Here is a 20,597-nt window from a genome sequence, read left to right on the forward strand (position 1 = left end):
ACCATGTTCCTCAATATAGTCCACTACATGGCGGACTATGAACGGAACCTCATTGTCTGGATGTCCTCCCTGCTGCAGCTCATCAAGTGGAATTCCAAATATTTTGTTAGCAAGAACGGAGTTGCAGTTACTCAAGGAAGGGGAGGAGCTCTTCCTCATATCTTTTTTGCAGCCAGAAATCAAAGCTGTCTTTTCTGCCAAATGAAAGGAAAAAAAAAAAAAAGACTATAATGATTAACTGGTGGCAATATGACTACATACATTAAAGAAGAAGGCTTTACACATGAACGTGTTCTTATCTATTAAATATGTTCCAGTTACCAGGCCCAAAGTGTGTTCTACAATTAAAGCTCAATACAATCATCTAAACATTTTCTCTACTATGTGAAGTCAGTTCTGAATGCTCCCTTTAGTGAACATTGCTCACTCGTGTCTGACTCGTTGCGATTCCATGGACTGTATAGTCCATGGAATTCTCCAGGCCAGAATACTGGGGCAGGTAGCCTTTCCCTTCTCCAGGCGATCCTCCCAACCTAGGGATCGAACCCAGGTCTCTCACATTGCAGGCAGACTTCTTTACCAGGTGAGTCACCAGGGTAGCCCAAGAATACTGGCGAGGGTAGCCTACCCCTTCTCCAGCAGATCTTCCCAATCTAGAAATCAAACTGGGATCTCATGCACTGCAGGTAGATTCTTTACCAGCCGAGCCATCAGGGAAGCCAATACTAATGCCATGCCATGACTGCCTATTTATCAAACAATGGCAAAACTGATCACTGAACTTCGCAATGGATATTAATGTCTCAATGACAAATTAAGGGGCAAATTTTGCACCAATAAGACCTTACTGACCAAGCTTAATAATGACACAAGTAAAAGGTCAAACCTAATCATTTCTGGACTCTGGTATATGAAGCTCATCTAACCACTCAATTCATAAGCAACCTAACAGGAGAGAATCTTTTTTTAAAATGATAGGCTAATAAGAACAAGATTAACTAGTTCTTACTTCTACATGACAGAGCAGCCATGTTTTTATAAACAAAGGAAATTCTTCAGCTCTAGGCATCCTGGTGGCTCAGACGGTAAAGCGTCTGCCTGCAATGCGGGAGACCTGGGTTCGATTCCTGGGTTGGGAAGGTCCCCTGGAGAAGGAAATATCAATCCACTCCAGCACTCTTGCCTGGAAAATCCCATGGACGGAAGAGCCTGATAGCCTACAGTCCATGGGTTCACAAAGAGTGAGACACGACTGAGTGACTTCACTTCTTCTTCTAGGCATCTACCTTTAATGAGAATGTTCTTTTATCAATCCTGCTGCTTCATAATTATTCAAAAGAAAAACTTCCACAGTCTGTCTAGTCCAGAAGAAATAAATAATTCATCTTAACTCTGTAGGACTTGTGATCAATAAAGAATCAGTGGGCAAAAACAATGTTTCCAATTTCTGAATCATCAAAGAACAAATAATCTCAATAAATATTCATTTTCTAAAATAATCATTTATGGGAATTCCCTGGTGGTCCAGTGGTTACTACTCTGTGCTTTCATTGCTGAGGGCGTGGTTTCAATCCTTGGTCCGGAAACTAAGATCCCACAACCCATGTAGCATGGCCAAAGGAATAAAAAATAAAAATGAAATAAAAATTTATTAATTTATATGGATAAAGGAAAGAAAAACCTTTTTCAAAAATTGATAATGAACAAAAAGACACCAACTGAGCTTTTTTCATCACCCCAGAGACAAAATTCCTTTCACACTACAAGAGAAAGATAAGAGCAAAACAAAAAAAAAGCTCAATATTCTAAAAGTTTACACAAATAAATGTATATGTATATGTCCATATGTACAAAAGGTAAACCCACTGGAGAACAAATGAAACTTATATAAATAGTAAAAATTAACTTAGGGACAGCAAAATGCCATAAATGTAAACAGTTTCAGACAAGCAAAATCCATTCTTTAACACATCTGATGTCAGCTAATAACTACAAAACCTGTTAATTAGTCAATAGCAGCAATAGGAAATTAATTCCAAAATCTCTGTGGATATATAAGCATGGGATAATTACTATTGTGAAAACTTACCTTTGAGTACTTAAACACCTAAGTTTAAAAAATGGTTTCTGCACCAGCTACCCTCACTGAGCAAGCATTCTTTTGTCATTTATGGCTGTTTGAGATTATGGCAGAAGATCAGCCTATAGTTCCTCATTGAAGAAACGCAGAACTCGATCAGTACTTCAGCAGTTAATCTAGAAGAAAAAAAAAAAATTCTTTTAATTTCCTATAACATCTTTAACTGTGAGAAGAGACTAGAATAAGCAGTGAATCTATTCAGGAAGGTGACTAAAACAAAAAGCATTCTTCTGCCTAAAAAAAATCTGTCTGAGAGGGATTTCCCTGGTGGTCCAGTGGCTAAGACTCCAAGCTCCCAATGCAGGGAGCCTGGATTCAGTCCCTGGTCAGGGAATTAGATCCCACACACCGCAACTAAGACCTGATGCAGCCACATAGATGAATAATTTTTAAAAAAATCTGAGAACAAGAGGCAAAATCTTACACAAGGTTTCAAATTATGATGGCTAACCTGGGTATGAATCTTTCTGCTAAAGATAAACAAACGCATTGCACAGGATAATCTTTGACAGCACACATTTTCAGGGATTACACCATTCTCATAATACATTTTTCCTCAATGGACCCTTCATTTGTGCACACACCCACACACATCCCACCCAGTCCTATTCCATCCTTACTCATATACTCAGAACTAAACATGGAAGCACTTTTACATCAGAGTGAAAGACATGAGTTTGAGCTTGGTACCACACTTACATACTTTACTTTGTATACAAGATACATTCTGTTATCCAGAACACAGCAGTACGCACCTTCTAATTTGAAGAGGCAATAGTGCATGTTGGAAAAGAGGAGTTTTCCAACTAGAACTAGAAAGTGCATATGCAACGTGTATACACAGCACTAGAAAGGTGCATATTCAAATATTAGCTCTGTAGATGTGATGCTGAACAGCTTCCATGTTGCTAAGCCTAGGTTTCCTTATATAAAAAATACCTACACATGTTACATTTTACTGAGAAAATCCATGCATGCATTAGAAAGAAAATCAATTTCTTTCTTTTCTTTACATACTGTTAAAAGGCCAGCAAAAGAGGCTGTGGAGAGACAGAAGGGCAGGGAAAACCTGTTGGCAATGTGTTTAATATTTGGTCTCATCATCTTCTATAAATTCTAATAATCTATGTAAAATCTTCTAATAAGCTCAGTACACTGCAGGTCCCTGCTCAAGAGGGTTCAGGTAAGCAGAAGAGTATTATCATACAGTGTGGTTTTCAAAAACGTGTTAATAGTAACACATACCTCCAGGAGGAACATTAAAAACGGAGGGGAAGGAAAACCACATTCCCACAACAAATGTTTAGTAGACGATTACTTCTAAAACATCCTGAAATGCCTGCTAAAACATGTAGTCTCTTACATGAAAAACGACTTCAAAGTTATGTAAGATCTTTTAGAGAGATTAACTTCAGGGACAAGACATCTAATAACCAACCAACCCTCCTCTGTGATTTCAGAACTACAATGAGCAATGAAATCGAGTATATTTTGTATAACCACACTCGCTAAATCATGGAGCTAGATGCAACACATATATTTTACTAACTGCAACCCACTAAACAAAACATTTCACCTTAAGACAGCTCATTTACCCCTCTTTTAAAAACTGGTTGCCCCTAGAGAAAATCTATTAGTAAATAGCCTGATTCATTCTGAGTAACTCTCAAAAAGGTTTCATGGCCACAGTCAACTATTTTATAATCTACATGATTTCAAACTTTTAAATCAGAAGAAAAGTAATAAAGACAAAGGGAGATAAAATCCCCTGTGACTAAGTCCCCTCATCTATTCTCCTTACTGATATCCTCAATACTCAAATCTACTAAATTCCCTGCACAAAATTCCTCAATTGTTTTCCAATGCCTAGAGCCCTGGGCTCCAAATTTTTCAATCAGGAAAAAGATCACAACCATACCTCTCATACATATGTATATCTAAGGTAAAATACTGAATACCCTAAGATATTATGAACATAATAAACATAACACTCTAATAACATTTTTAAAGGTAATTCTCTGGCAGTTTAGTAGTCAGGGCTCTGCACTTCCACCCAAGAGGCACTAGCTTGATTCCTGATCAGGGAACTAAAATTCTGCTTGCAGCACGACTCAGCAAAAGGAAAAAAAAAATTAACATTAAAAATAAACAGAAATGTAAACTGTATTCCTCCACCTCCACACACATTTTAACAGATCATCCTGCCCATTCAAAGTGCCAGCACCTCACTTTTGAGACCAGCGACCTACAGCATTGCTTTCCTAACTTCATCTGGGGATGGGGAAGGGTTTGTTCAATATACAGATATTCAGTATACAGCCACAACCCCAACCTAGCATCCATGAGAACCTGGCCAGGGCCTCTGTATGTTTAATCAGCTCTTTGAGGGACTGTAATACATACAAAGTTTTATGAACCTCTGACATACACCATAGACTGCAAACTCTATTGCACGGCCTACAAGTACTTCACCTAAAATCTCCTTTCCTGACATTCCTCCACCTCACTGCTGCTGCTGCTGCTAAGTCGCTTCAGTCGTGTCCGACTCTATGCGACCCCATAAACGGCAGCCCACAAGGCTCCCCGTCCCTGGGATTCTCCAGGCAAGAACACTGGAGTGGGTTGCCATTTCCTTCTCCAATGCATGAAAGTGAGAAGGGAAAGTGAAGTCGCTCAGTCGTGTCTGACTCTTAGCGACCCCATGGACTGCAGCCCACCAGGCTCCTCTGTCCATGGGATTTTCCAGGCAAGAGTACTGGAGTGGGGTGCCATTGCCTTCTCCACCACCTCACTCTACTCTCCAACAATATTTAAATACTTGAAATTCACAAACCACACCTCCCAAGCTGTGAGTGCGTTCTGTTTTCTGTCTTGGAGCCCTAACTCAACACCATGACAAATTTCATCTTGTACATCAAACTTCCAATTCACCATCAAGTCTCAACTTTACTTCCTCTGTCAAACCCTCCGTGACTTCCTGAGGCAGACAGTTCTCCTTCTCTTTTACTCCTATTGTGTTTCTTACCTTTTTAGCAATGATTCCATAGAATCTAAAAATACGTCTGTCTCTTTTTTTCAAGAGAGGACCTTGTAGGTAGCGACCCTGTCATTTCATCTTTGTATAGCCTCATACAATCCCTAACACATAATCTAAAGTTTAAAATATATGTTGAATAAAGACATAAATAAGAAACATAAATAAGAATAACACTGGCTACACAAAGAAGATAAATAAGAACTGAACATCTCCTTAAGTGATTAAAAACTAAATAAAACATCAAAAGTGGCTGCCGTATTTCCTTCCAGCAACAAAGATAATCAAAGCAAGAAAGAAAAGCACTTTATAATAACTTTAGAGTATAATATATAAAACTACGAAACAATCACTATTGTATATCTGAAACTAATAATACTGTAAATCAGTTATAATTTTTTAAAAGAATGAAAAGAAACTCTGATTTATATCTATAAGCACTTCATAAGTTATTTCTCATACCTAAAAAATGCTATTTTTTTTAATATAAAAGGCACTATTCCCCTTTTACAGGTACTGAGCCTCAAGGCACTGAGCTCAACTTCAAAATTTGTAAATGATGCTAGAATGTGCTGCTGGATCTAACTCCAAATCTAATAGAAGTAATTTAAGTCTTAAGAAACTAGAACACGAAAATGAGCAGTATTATACAGGCAAAAAGATTTACTCTCACATCTACTTGGAAATAAGCCACAAATCTGATTTTAAAAGCCAAGGAACCCATAAGGTACCTGAAGTTAGTCTCCAAGATAGATGAAGAAATTTCCTCAAAGGATGACCTTTTAAGATATTTATCAGGAGTCAGATCTTGAGTTTTATAAAGTTCACATAACAGTGCATGAAAAACAGGTTAGAGTGCTGGAGTGATGTTTAATCCTAACGTATGAGAAAATGTGACACTTTAAATGACGTTTCCTCATGAAACGGTTTAAGTGTGTGCTAGAGCAAGCTGGCTCCCAAAATATTCCTTTACGTGCACTCCGAGGTCACTGGTTACTACTTTAGCATGATTTTCTACTAAGTCAAACTGAGTAAATGTTAAATTAGTTCTTCTGACTAAGTACCAACATGACTGAGCCTTTCAAAAAAAAAAAAAAAATTGCTCTACAATTTAGAAGATGACACAAAATATCTGAGAAAGCATATATGCATTAAAGAGAACACATTCTAGTCAATCACATCATGCATATGATCTCAACTGTGACAAATGTTGACTCTTCAAGACTCCTCTGTTCTAGTAACTTTTCACCTTTCATGTTCCTCCACTGAAAACATGCTCACCTTGGGCCTACTAATGAGTATGATCTTAAGACTAGCATATCATTTCTTGCTGCTCTTTAATAACAAACTACAATATACTTCTTTTTTTTTTTTTAAACCATTGGAAGTAATTCCACAACTTGTTCTAACCAAATGGATCCCTTGAGAGCAGAACATTTCTCTCTTTTTGCACAGACCTGTGTAAAAATTGCTGGGGGGATATGGGGCAAGAGTGACATACAAACAAAAAAGCACTGATTATACTTATTTTCTGTATACGTCTTTTCCACTTAATTATGAACTTGGAGAGGAAAAAAAAAAGATTTCAACTTTGTTTCCCAGGTTGTGAATATTATACAACAGCAGAATTCTAATATCTGAAATGATGCTATCATTTCTGGTATACTTTCCAGTTCACTATCCAACTGAATCTTCACAACCATTCCCTGTGAAATAAGCATAGTAGATTATCGTTTTCTTTCTCAAAAGAATAACAAAAAAAAAATTTCAGAGCTTAAGAAACTGGTTTAAAGTCACTTGACTAGTGAGTAGGTCACTAAAATAGTCAGTAAAGCTCTAGTCTGCTGCCTTTTAGTTAACGCGCTGTTAGACAACAATGACTGCAGCCAACACTGAAAATACTGTCTGAAGTTTTACTGAAATGTATGAAATGATACTTCATAAAGGTAATTCATAAAGCAAATATTCTGTACTTGCTATTCAAAAACCATTATGCCAACACTTGTATATATATCTTTCGAAATTATTAGTTTCAAAAGTGGTTCTACAATGAACCACAATATAGTCTGCTTTTAACATAAAAATATTTTCTTATCTGATCCTTAATTTGCCCTCCTTCACTTTTCCAAATTTTTCATCCACTGTGTGTGTGTGGTGCTCGTTGAGTTCAACTCTTTGTGACCCCATGGACTATAGCCCACCAGGCTCCTCTGTCCATGGAATTTTCCAGGCAAGAAAACTGAAGCGGGTTGCCATTTCCTCCTCCAGGGAATCTTCCGACTCAAGAGATCGAACCACATCTCCTGAGTCTCCTGCATTGGCAGGCGGATTGACTGGTATCCAAAAGACCTCCCCCTAGTCTTTCCCCCAAATATGAAGCACCTACTATGTCAATCAGCAAGTGATATGAGCTTTATTTTCACTTTTCCTTTTCAATTACAAGGAACAGCAGCCTGCTACACAAAAACAAAAATACATATTTTAAGTAAACAATTCAAGTTTTTCTATTTTTCCATTTCAGAAAAGGGCAATAATAGAAACCAGACATACATTTCTCTGAAAAATGCTTAAAACCACAGAGAATAGAATTATTACACATCATATACAAAAGAAAAAATATACTGAAGTTAGGTAAAAACCCAACCAAAAAGATTTAGGGTATTTACTTCTCTAGTAGAAATCTAATAAATTTCATTAAATTATCTTGTCAACCCACTGCATATCCCTCAACCTAAGACTTTTATACATGCTGGTTCATTTACCCCAAACACTGTCCCTTACTTCCTCTTTCTCATCTTCCACTCTTACTCAAGTCTCATTCTTGGAGGGGGTTCTCCAACCCATCTAACCTAATGATATCCCCTGTTAATTTTCTTAGGGCACGTTATTCCTCGGCTCTAAAACAATCATCATAAGTTTTATTATATATCCCCTTCCGTGTCTGTTTAAAGTCTCTTTCCCCCAAGAGAATATATAAGTTCCTTAGAGTCCACTGGTGGGTTGCTTTTTTAAAAAAACAGCTTTATTAAGGTATAATTTACATATCATAAAATTCACTCTTTTCAAGTGCATAATTCAATGTTTAATAAATGTACGGTTATACAACTATGATCAAGTAACTGCTCTGGTTTTGCTCCTTCATGTAGCTTACATTTAGAAAAAGAAAAATATCCAGTGAGTGAATAAATAAATCTGATAATGAATTATCCTTCATACCATTACAATTCGTACCTATCTAGTGTACTATGTGGAGAAGGCAATGGCACCCCACTCCAGTACTCTTGCCTGGAAAATCCCATGGACAGAGGAGCCTGGTAGGCTGCAGTCCATGGGGTCGCTAAGAGTCGGACATGACTGAGCGACTTCACTTTCACGCACTGGAGAAGGAAATGGCAACCCACTCCAGTGTTCTAGCCTGGAGAATCCCAGGGACAGGGGAGCCTGGTGGGTTGCCGTTTATGGGGTCACACAGAGTCGGACACAACTGAAGTGACTTACAGTACAGTTACAGTGTACTATGTGATTGGGAGTTGGTGCATTAAACCCACCTTTATTACATTCTATTTTAAAAATCCTTCATTATTCCCATTTCCAATCAAAGTCAGCTCTTCTATTACGTCCCAAAGTGAACCACCCCACATAGGAGCCTACTGCATCACTTGGAGAACATTGTTTCAGGTCAAGTTCATGTGTACATACTACACTTTCTTTTTCTCCACCCAGTAATCCCCTCCTCTGCTCCTAGCTGTGTTAACAGAATATAAAGAAAGGAAAGTTTAAGAGCATTAACCCTACTCACTGGAGAGGACAGGATCTTCATTTAATGCATCACTTTTGTAATGCTGAGGTTATACAAGTAAGTTCTCCATCTTGATATATACCTAACTGAGATCTTTTTAATGCAGTGTGACTTACTAAATAATTGGAAACCTTTTTCAGATGAAAAATCTCTTCCCTGTTTATCCATCTGTAAACAGAAATTCTCCCCCCTCCTTTTTTTTTTTTTTTGGCCGTGCCTTGTGGCATGTAGGATGTTAGTTTCCCACCCAGGAATCGAACCAATGCCTCCTGCAGTGGAAGCACAGAGTCCTAATCACTGGACCACCAGGGAATTCCCCAATTTCTATTTTTTTTAATTTCAGTACTTCATTTTTAAGAACCATTAAAGTTTTCAGATAAAATATTTAAATCATTTACAAAATGACTTTTTCAAAGTAATTCAAACAAAGAAACAAAGTCAATTTTAAAAATTGAGCAAAGGGCTTAAACATATTTCTCCAAAGATACACAGATGAAAAATGTTCAGCATCAGTCTTAGGGACACGCAAATCAAAACCACAATGAGATACCTGTTCACCCCCATTAGGATGGCTATTACCAAATAAACCAACAAACAAAGAAAGGGAAGTAACAACTGCTGAAGAGATGGAGAGAAGCTGGAACCCTTGTGCATTGCTAAATGGGAATGTAAAATGGTGCAGCAGTTCTGGAAAACAGTTTAGATGTTCCTCAAAAAGTTAAACACAGAATTATCAGCAACTTCACTCCTAGGTATATACCTAGGAGTGACAAATGCAAGAACTTAAACAGATACTTGTACACCAATGTTCATAGCAGCATTACTCACAAAAGCCAAAAAGTAGAAACAATCGAAATACTGATCAAGAGATGAATGGATAAACGAAATGTTGTATACATACACACGATGGAATATATTATCCAATCTTAAACAGGAAGGAAATTCTGATACACACTACAATATGAATGAACCTTGAAAAACGTACTAAATGAAATATGCCAAACACAAAAAAAGGACAAATGCTATTTGATTCCACCTATGTAAGGTACCTAGAATAGGCAAATTATAGAGACAAAAAGAAGAAGAGCAGTTACCAGGGGCTAGAAGGAAGCGGGAATGGGGAATTACTGCCTACAGTTTGTTTGGAATGATGAAAAAGCACTAGAAATGGAAACTAACAATGGTTGCACAAAGGCTTCCCCAGTGGCTCAGCCTACAATGTAAAGAATCAGCCTTCAGTACAGAAGACACAGGTTCAATCCCTGGGTTTAAAAGATCCCCTGGAGGAGGAAACCCACTCCAGGATTCCTGCCAGGGAAATCCCATGAACAAAGGAGCCTGTAGGGCTACAGTCCATGGGGTCACAAACAATTGGACACAACTGAGCACCCATGAAGGCAATGGTTGTACAACACTGAGAATGTACTTAATGCCACTGAATTGTACACTTAAAAATGGTTGAAATGGTAAATTTTACATTATACACATTTATTACAATTTTTTTCAAAATATAGCTACAATTTATATTATTATGTTCTCCAATATTAAAGTCAGGGTACAACAAAGAGGGAGGGGCTTTGGCAACCCACTCCAGTATTCCTGCCTAAGAAATCCCAAGGACAGAAGAGCCTGGTGGGCTACAGTCCATAGGGTCGAAAGAGTCAGACATGACTTAGCAACTAAACAAGGGAAGCCATGCTCAGACTGAGGTTATTCATAGATGATAATAAAAATAGCTCTTTTATTGGTGGGGGAAACTGACATGGCACAATACACTCATTTCAGTCATTATCTCTGTCCTAAAACAAACGGCATTCTAATAAAAACAATAAAGAGTAGGGAAAACTGTGTTCAGGAGAAAAGATATATATAGCAAAATTGTACTTTATGATCAATTTTTTTGTGAACCTAAAACTTCTCTAAAAATAGCCTACTAATTTTTTAAATAAATAAAATTTTAAAGACATAGAAAATGCGAGAATTCTATACTCATATTAATACCAAAAAATAAAACAGTATATATGTAGTTTAAAACACATATACAACGTAACATTTACTTCACCTAAGGAAGAATTTTACGACACTGATAAACCTTTCTACATCTTTCCCAGAATTTAAGAAGTGTCCCAGATCCCTAACCGGTAACACAATTAAATCGTCGAAAATACGGCCCAAATTTTAGAAGAAGCAGAGATTAAGAAAGTAAGAAGCTACCGACAGATATACAAATGAGAAGCAGTTCATTAATTCCATTCAACAAGTACGGGCACTTACTAAAAGCACAGTACCTGAGAGACACCCAGGCCATCAAGTATTGCATGCAAGGTTACAAAAACGAAAGTTGAAGACACAGCCCCACATTAACCCAGAAAGTCAGTAATTCAACACCACCCTTTAATGCCCGCCTTTTAAGGTAAGTGCACCTCAGTTATTTAGCCTTCGTAATCTGCATTACTGAGGTCCCAGTTGCCATTTTTAGATTATCATCAACTTGAAAATAAGGTAAGTGCCCAATCGTAGGTACTTTTTTCAATGATCAGACGGCATAATGGGGAGCCGAATGAAATGTCAGTTTGGTTTTTAATTGACATTTAATTGAAGTATACCAACTTCCCACTGGGCAAGTGTGTCAACTGACTGAATTTCCCACTACCTTATCTAGGAAACCAGGCGCCCTGAGACAGTGCTATACCCTCCCTAGCCTGGTCTATGCAGAGTGCATTCTAGACAAGTCCCCAGTGCACCAACAGCCCAATTTTGGCTATATTCTCGAACGATTTAAGGAAGTAAGCAACCACTCATCTCACGTGATCTTAAAAAGGGGCGCAATAGAGCCCGGATTAAACCACACTTTTTTTTTTTCTGCATCAACTTCACTGCCCAGCACGAAGGAAAAGGGTAGGGAGGCGGCGCAGGTCCGGTGTGCAGGGGAGGCTAGCAAACAAGCGTAGGTAGCTGTGGCTTCCACTTAGCGGGAGCTAGGAGGTGAGAACTCACACCCGCTCACGCGCACCGCAGCGGCTGAAAATATCGAAGACTGCCACACCCCCTGGAAGCCAGGGGCACAGCTTCACCGTATTTTGCTAGAGGAGAAAGGGGGCCCTCTCTACGAATGACGCACCTTTAGGGCTCTGCCCGGTCTCCCACGCACCAAGAGGGGCAAAGCCCTAGAACCCAGCGCGAGTGGGACACGGCGCCGGGGGGCGGCAGAGGGGTGAGGGCCGCGGCTACGGGACCGGCGCATGCGCAGATAGGGGTACCCGCCCGTTCACCTACCCTTGGAACCGCGACGCCCCGTTCCCCGGCCGCGGCCGCTTCTCCAGGACCTGCGGCGACTGCAAGAGGGCGAGAACTGAGGCCCCAAGTGACTCCGCGACCGGCGAGCCTCTTCCTGTGGCGGCCACTGGCGGGAGGCTGAGGCGACGACTGTGGCTCGGGGCCAGCCCGGTAGGCGACCCCCGGATGCCCCCGGCCGTGGCGGCGGCGGAGACGCGGAAGACGGGGCGGGAGCGGCCACGGAGGCAGCGACTGAGGCGCAGAGCCTCCCTAACAGCAAGCGGAGGAGAGCGGAGGGCGGAGGGCGCAGGGCGCAGGGCGGGCTGGGGCCGGGCCGGACGTGACGTGCGTGGGAGGGGGCGGGGCGGGCCCGCGGGCGGGGGCGGGGCGAGTGCGCAGTGAAAGCTGGGGACCCCCCCCCCCACAGACGCTGGGTGCAGTTCTGAAGTCTGTGCACTTAAGAGCCCGGGTAGGGGGTGAAGGGGGTTCCCTCACTCCAAATTTGGGCCCTGAGTTAAGAGTTGAGAAGCAGGGCGCGGACCCGAGGGAGATGTCTAGGGGTCCTCAGTCTGGAGAGGTTGGAAAGAAGAGGAAAGTGGGGAGGGGACGTAGGAGTCATGAAGGGCAAATTCCGCAGCCCGAGGTCACTCCTGGTCTCTGCAGAGGGAACATGCCACTTTGCAGGAAACCAGAAAAACCCGGGTACCCTTATCTAGGTGAGGAGCGCGGAGTCTTGAACAGAAAACCTCCGGGCAAATTGAAGCGGTGACTCACGTTCTCTTTCTCAGCGATGGAGATTAAACTGGGGACTTTGTCCGCCCGCACCCTTTCTCTTCACCTAAGGACACGACCTAGACTCCAGAGATAATATAGATGCCTTTGGTGCCGAAAGCATCGGGGAATATGAAAGTCGAGAGACCATATGCTTACATAGAGTTTCCTATACTGATCCAGAATTTGAGAGGCAAAGCTGAAAGGCAGAAAGAATGAGGAGCTCTCTGAGCCTAGGGAATCTGGACTTGCTTGCATAGCCACCCAGATCGACCGTGCAGTTCCTTCCTTCATACCGCCTTCACAAAGGTATGAATATTCAGCCGGTCTCTCTCTCTCTCTTTTTTTTTGCTTTAGTCTGTTAAGGGCTTTGAGTAAAACGCAGTTTTCTGCCTTTAGATTCCTTGATAGCCGGTAGGTAGATCCACGCCTGCACAAAGAACTCTGGGTGTCAGTAAAAATGTTTAGTCGCTAAGTCGTGTCGGACTCTGCGACCCCATGCACTGTAGCCCACCAGGCTCCTCTGTCCATGGGATTTCCCAGGCAAGAATACTGGAGTGGGTTGCCATTTCTTTCTCCAGGGGATCTTCCTGATCCAGGGATCAAATCTGCATCTCCTGCATTGGCAGGTAGATTCTTTACCACTGAGCCATCTGAGAGGCCCCTGTGAAAATATAAACCACTACAATTCAGTTTTACCCTACCTGCCTGAGCTGGAAGTCAGAAACCCAGAAAATGTAAAAGAAGAAACCTCTTAGAACTTGGAACAAGATTGGCCAAGAAAAAAAAAGGAACAACAAAAAAGAAAAGTCACTCTGTGAGATGATCTGTAAATGTGTTATAAAGAACAGGGTGGCTCCCAAATTTCATTAGAGTAAAATAAACCATCTGTCACCTAAGTGTCACATGCCCAACTGATGCTGTCATAAGAGAGGGGTGGGGTCCATAAAGAGTCTAGAACCTGCAGAATCTGAATAAGAATGTATTGTGGGCTCTCTGGGAGAAGGCAATGGCACCCCACTCCAGCACTCTTGCCTGGAAAATCCCATGGACAGAGGAGCCTGGTGGGCTGCAGTCCATGCGGTCGCTAGGAGTTGGACACGACTGAGCGACTTCACTTTCACTTTTCACTTTCATGCATTGGAGAAGAAAATGGCAACCCACTCCAGTGTTCTTGCCTGGAGAATCCCAGGGACGGGGGAGCCTGGTGGGCTGCCGTCTATGGGGTCGCACAGAGTCTGACACGACTGAAGTGACTTAGCAGCAGCAGCAGCAGTGGGCTCTCTGTCTAGGAGAGAGGCTATGATTTTAATGACCAGGACCAATAACCCATCCATTAACAGAACAGTTTAAAAAAACTTAGGTCAGATTCAGTCACTCACTCAACAAATACTGAATGCTTATTATATTCTAGTCTCTTAGAATACATCAGAAAATAAGAGCCCTGTCATTGAGTTTGTATCCTAATAAACAAGTTAAAGCTAGCCTTTAAGAACACACAAATACCCATGCTCTGATTCCACACTCATCAGGTAATCTTCCCATCACTTAGGAAATCTCAACTAAATCAACAAACCCAGTAAGAAGCAATTGTCCAAAGCACATGACTGGTACTAGTGACACTAGCAATACAGTTTTTCTCAGTATATTCACATCATGGTTCATAAATCAACTTCCATTCATTGGGGTGAATTATGAAGTTGTCTTATCCAAATTAAATTCCCAGAGCCTAATTTAGCCTGAGTAAATTGAAATATAAGTGTCTGAATCTGCCAAATTGAGGGCCAGGCAGATTCTGGTTTCAAAGCAGCCCAATCAAGATGCAGCCTATATGCATTCAGTCTTGCACCTCTCTTTAAATATCTTAAATGGAAGCTTTACCTGTGATTCCATGCTTGAAGAACGGGGGCAACATGATTGCTTCTAAAGCTTAATCATAAGTGAGTAAAAAATTCATAGGAGAGGAAATCATTAGAGTAAAAACCCTCCTGAACCTGCTCTGCCTATGCAACACAGGCTCTTGTTGACATAACTGACATTAATAGTTACATTACTCTGAGTATGAAACCCAAGACTGCAAGCTCCCAGATGACAGAGAGTCCCTTGCATGCTCATGTGCCCTACTCCCAAAGTATGGGCTGTCAACAAATGAACTGATTCAAAGACCATTTTCCCCATAAAACTCAAGAGCATGTCCTTGGAAGATATCTTTTCCAGATCCTACTTTAAGTAATCAATATGTTCAACATACAGAGTTTAGGGGTATAACTTTAAAAAACAGAACAAAAGAGCTTTCTTTTTAAATTTCATCATCCCTTTAAACCTGTGCAGTGGAGTCGATCTGTCATATACCTGACTCAGATTCCATGAGTTCTGTGGTTCCTATTAGGAATAGAAAGTCTTGTGGTCATTGAGTCACAAAAGAGTGAATCTTTTCGGTCTTAGGATAGCTGGCTCACTGCTTGCCCTGCAGAGGCATTATGCCTGGTCTTTCTTGTTCTCTCCCAGCTTACAAACCAAGAAAGGGAAGAAGAGAGAGGAAAGATTGGGTAGCAGGAAAATCTGTAACTTTTACTTCCATGTGGTGGTTTCACACTCTGGGCCTGGCAGGTGATTAAAGCTGCCTTTTTTTCTAATGGATGCTTGATGGTTTTCAGAAACCACTACCATCTCCATTCTTTGGTGGTTATCACAGTAACCTTGATCTGAACAAAAGCGTTTTATTCTGGCAGTTCTTTACTCTCTCTTTCCATCCCTAAGAATCTGGTAAAAGTGAATGTTAGTCACTCAGTCGTGTCCCACTCTTTGGACCCCATGCACTGTAGTCTGCCAGACTCCTCTGTCCATGGAATTCTCCAGGCAAGAATACTGGAGTGGGTAGCCATTCTCTTCTCCAAGGGATCTTCCTGACCCAGGAAGCGAACCTGGGTCTCCACATTGCAGGCAGATTCTTTACCATCTAAGCCACCATGGAAGCCCACCTCCAACTTCTTGTCTCTTGAAACTGTTTTTCTCAGTTAGGACCCTGTCAGGTAGGATCTAAGGTAGCTCTTACACTGGCCCATTTGTAAGTGGCTCTGGGACCACCCCACATTGTGCAAGGTTATACACTTCTTACCGGAGGGAATGCCATTCACATCATCCTTGTGGATTTGTATATTTATTTTGACAATTTTCCAGTAGGTGGCAGTAAAGTGTTTGGTCCAAACCAAATTAGTGGGAGTATTTTCCATTCAAATAGAAGTAAGGTGTCTGGAGGAGGGGGAGCTTTTTTCTGATGGCACTGTTTAGGCTAGTCCAACTTTGTAAGGTCCACACACCTGGTCCACATGAAGCTCTCACGTACTTCTTGCCCAAACAAACTTGGAAAAATAGGCTAATTCCAGTGCAGTTTCAGCGTTCCTCTTTGCTGCCAGAACAGCTACCAGCCCAGCTGTCAGCCCAGCCTGTCTCTTGTCCTCTATTTTTCAGGCAGGAGACAACCACAAGTCTACCATGCTTCCTTTAACCGCTAGAGACACAGCTCAAGTACTTTGAGTAGTTCCACTGAAGATCCCTCTCACTTAGCTTGAGGTAAGAGGCAGGCAGGCATCTATGCTAAGAGTCATAGCATACCAGCAACAGTCTCCAAAACAACACTCAGTAAGTCTCCCCTGACCTTTCACAACTTGTGAGTTTTTAGATTCATCTCGTAATTTTGTCTGAATCCTCTCATTTCTAGGGATAGTCCATTTCAGAATTCACTTTAGAGTTTTTTTGGAGGGGAGGAAAGAGGTTTTTTTTCTCTGCAATACCTTGGTGCAAGCATGCTCAGTCATGCCTGACTCCTTGCAACCCCATGGACTGTAACCCACCAGGCTCCTCTGTCCATGGGATTTTCCTGGCAAGAATACTGGAATGGGTTGCCACTTCCTACTCCCAAAGGATCCCAACTCAGGGATCAAACCCATGTCTCCTGAGTCTCCTGCAATGGCAGGCAGATTCTTTACCACAAGCTCCAGTGCTTTGGTTAAAGCAGTAGTGCTCAACTGGGGATAATTTTTATGGCCATGTCTGAAGATGTTTTTGGTTGTCAAAACTCAGGAGGTACTCAGACTTACTTGGTGGTGAGTGGATAAGAATCCTGCCAATGTAGGGGACACAGATTCAGTCCCTAGCCTGGGAAGATTCCACATGTTGTGAAGCAACTAAGTCCTTGCACCACAACTACTGAGCCCATGCTCTAGAGCTCATGCTCCCCAACAAGAAAAACCACCAGAGAGAGAAGCCCATGCACCCCAATAAAGAGTAGCCCCACTCACTGCAGCCAGAGAAAGCGTGGGAGTAGCAACGAAGACCCAGCACAAAATAAATAAATAAATTAATTATTGGGGGGAAAAATAAATAAAATAAATAAATAAATAAATAAATTATTGGGGGGAAAAAACCTGGGAAGTACTTTTGGCATCCAGTGGATGGGGGTCAAGGATGCTGCTGAACATCCTAACCACACACAGGACAGCCTTCTCCACAACAAAGAATCATCTGACTGATAACATAACTTCAGATTTAATATCTTATAACAAATAGAATGTCTACATTTGGCAGTCACTAAGAGACTACTTTAAGATTATATCACTTTTTCTTCATTTCTCCTACAAATGCTTTACTGGTAGGGGTAGAGGTCACAATTTAATATATAACTAGTGTTAGAAACAGCATTTCAGATAGCTGTTTGGCCAAGATAAGAAGTGACTGGTATATTTCCAAGATTTCTCCTGAAGGTTAGGCCTGCCAGGAAAATTATTACTTGAGTTGAGTTTTGGGGGGTTTTTTTGTTTTTTTAGTTATTTCTTTGCAAGATGACTTTTATAGCCCAAGGAATCAAACATTTTACCCAGCTGGTCTAATCAGAGGCTTTATGCTTCTCAGAAGTCAAGTCATGGGTCACATCCCTATAAAAGAAATATATTTCCTGCAACCCCAGACCATGTCCTAGATACGCAGGAAGACTTCAGCATGTGTGCCTCCCCCATGTCACCAGTGTCACTGAGATGAGACTTGAAGTCAGGGAGTAGCTCTCTGTAGTCACTTTACAACAGATACCCTTATTACTCAAAGCGAATGCAAATGGTCTTCTTTCCTGCCTACCGTTCCAACCCTACCTGGATTAGTTTGATTAAATTTGGCTCTTTTAGATGTAGCAAGATGTTGAGTCCATCTCTTGTGCTATCAATAAGGAAACGTTCATTATTCAGGTGCCCTCCTCACCCTTACTGATCTCATCTTTGACCAAGGCTATTTGAGTACTATCATATCAATTAACATTTGTTCAGTCAAGGCTGCTATCATCTTTTTTAGTACAATGGTCTTAAGAAACTGAGCCACACTAGCCAGCAAGACCCAGGGAGACATGTCCAATCATCTTCTCCCCTACCAGTGATATTATTTATAAATGGACACAACAAACATTGAATACTTACGAATGTTGGCCTTGGAATAACACCATTGACCTTGTAATAAGAAAACCTACATTTGAGTTCTAGCCCTGTCCTTACTAGTCATGTGACTCTGGTCAAGGTGCTTAACCTAAACGTACCTTACAGCCCCATTGGTAGAACAGGAAGAAGAATACTGAAATAAATTGGCATACATAAAAGCGTATACTACAGGTTTTTGACTCCTCTCTCCTATACTGTTTTCAGAGACCTAAAGAAGTGTCTGGAAATGTTTTGCCACCATATCTGGGTTTTTATTGTCAGGGATGAGGCCCTCTGTGGAAATTTTCCTTAGCAGAAGTCGCTAAATACTTGTCTGTTTATTTTTAAATGAAAACCAAGCACCACCCAAAACTCCCAAACTCTTGATACTGTTTTTACATCTTTTGTACCTTGAGAATTACAATAAATACAAGCACACCTCCTCCCTAATTAAAAGCATATTTACAGTGCCCACTAAGAGAATTAGACATACATGTAGATAAGAATGAGAAGATACTTGCAGTTTTGTGTGTGGGAACAGCTACTGCACAGGGAGATGAGGTTGTAACTACCCTGACTCCCCCAGAGCAGTAAAATGCCATCAAATTCAATCAAACTTGGCCAATTCATTCTTTTGTTCTTGAAGTATTCATCTCTGCTGGGAAAAAAAGAAAAGGCTAAACCTCTCCCCTCTCCCCCAAGAAAATTTAAATCTTCTGATAAAGAAGCACTCACCATTAGAGAGTGGTATTGCTGGGTCGTCTAAAGAATACAGTGGAAGTCTGTCTGTGCCCCTTTCCCCAGGACCACTGTGCCAGTGTGCAAGTATGCTTGTTCTTCATAAACAAAAAAAAATGTTACTAGCTGAAAAAAGAAGAAACTGTTCCAGGGTGTACGAATCCCACGCCAAATCCAAAATAATGGCAAATACTGTTCTGATCTTAGCAACCCAGAGTAACCTTTGTGCATTTATTTATTCACCACATATTTCCTGAGCAACTATTAAAGACCAGGCACTGTGTTGCGGGATATAACCATGATCTCTGCCCTGAAAAAGCTTCCTTTTACATATATCTGAAATAGAATGTTTTCAGAATAGAACCGAAGTTAGCATGATGTTGATTTGAACTTCTGTATCACTCACACAGCCACTGATGCCATCCAGTTTGGGGAGCTGGAACAATTGACAGTAACTCTCATCTTTGCCAAGTCCACATTTTTGGCCTGATATCTCAGAGTTCAGTATATGACAGTTGTATAAGTCACTGAGATCATCATCTATAAGACTACATTGTTTTGGTTTCTTGATTAAATTCCTATAGTCAACTAGATTTTCTTTCCACAATTGGAACTTTCATTGTTTAAAAAGGAAAAAATAAAGAATATTCCTTTCTCCTCTTCCCTCTCCCTACATCCACATAAAGGAAAGAAAAAAGACTGGGGCCTTTACAATACCGGGGGCCTTCTGTTGCCCCTTTAGCCAGAAACTCAAGTAGGAAGGTCTTCCCATACTGCATACCCTACCTCTTCCTTAGAGGCCTTACATTTTTGAGCCTTCATACCATCTGACCAGCCTGGCTCCTCAAACTCCTTTCATGAGGACCACACCTTCTGTGGCAAACTGATAGCCCAAATATTTGCACATTGCAATCAAACTGCAACCACATTTTTATAGTTTACACCTGACTGGTCTTTTCCATTAAAGACAAGGGAGTAACGATTTGCCTTATACCCTTATTTTAGCCTTTCCTAGTGAGAGAGAAACTAAATTGTGTAAGCAGGGGAGAAGTGTTATAGTGCTGCTGCTGCTGCTAAGTCGCTTCAGTCGTGTCCGACTCTGTGCAACCCCATTGACGGCAGCCCACGAGGCACCCCTGTCCCTGGGATTCTCCAGGCAAGAACACTGGAGTGGGTTGCCATTTCCTTCTCCAATGCATGAAAGTGAAAAGTGAAAGTGAAGTCGCTCAGTCGTGTCTGACTCTTAGCGACCCCATGGACTGCAGCCCACCAGGCTCCTCCATCCATGGGATTTTTCAGGCAAGGGTACTGGAGTGCAACCTCCCCTAAACTAACACCTCCACAAAATTGAAGAACTATGTCCTCGATGGGAGATTGAGG

At 41.2% G+C, this 20,597-nt stretch overlaps 1 protein-coding gene across 15 annotated transcripts in view; it reads right to left on the minus strand.

Annotated features, from left to right (window-relative positions):
• Positions 1-20,597, minus strand: part of FAM13B (family with sequence similarity 13 member B) — a 95,590-nt gene that overhangs the window by 64,998 nt on the left and 9,995 nt on the right. For 9 of the 15 annotated variants that reach the window (XM_024995199.2, XM_059888746.1, XM_024995193.2 and 6 more), the window contains exons 1-3: positions 12,250-12,548; positions 2,090-2,256; positions 3-194 (exon numbers count right to left, since the gene is read on the minus strand). In XM_024995199.2, the coding sequence (XP_024850967.1) occupies positions 3-159 (157 nt within the window). In that variant the 5' untranslated portion in view covers positions 160-194; positions 2,090-2,256; positions 12,250-12,548. Of the gene's footprint in view, positions 1-2; positions 195-2,089; positions 2,257-12,249; positions 12,549-20,597 lie in introns of those variants that run through there. The other 6 variants (XM_024995194.2, XM_024995189.2, XM_024995198.2 and 3 more) reach the window with 1 other exon arrangement.

This window comes from Bos taurus, chromosome 7 (assembly GCF_002263795.3).
Source record: "Bos taurus isolate L1 Dominette 01449 registration number 42190680 breed Hereford chromosome 7, ARS-UCD2.0, whole genome shotgun sequence".
Classification (NCBI taxonomy): Eukaryota; Metazoa; Chordata; class Mammalia; order Artiodactyla; family Bovidae; genus Bos; species Bos taurus.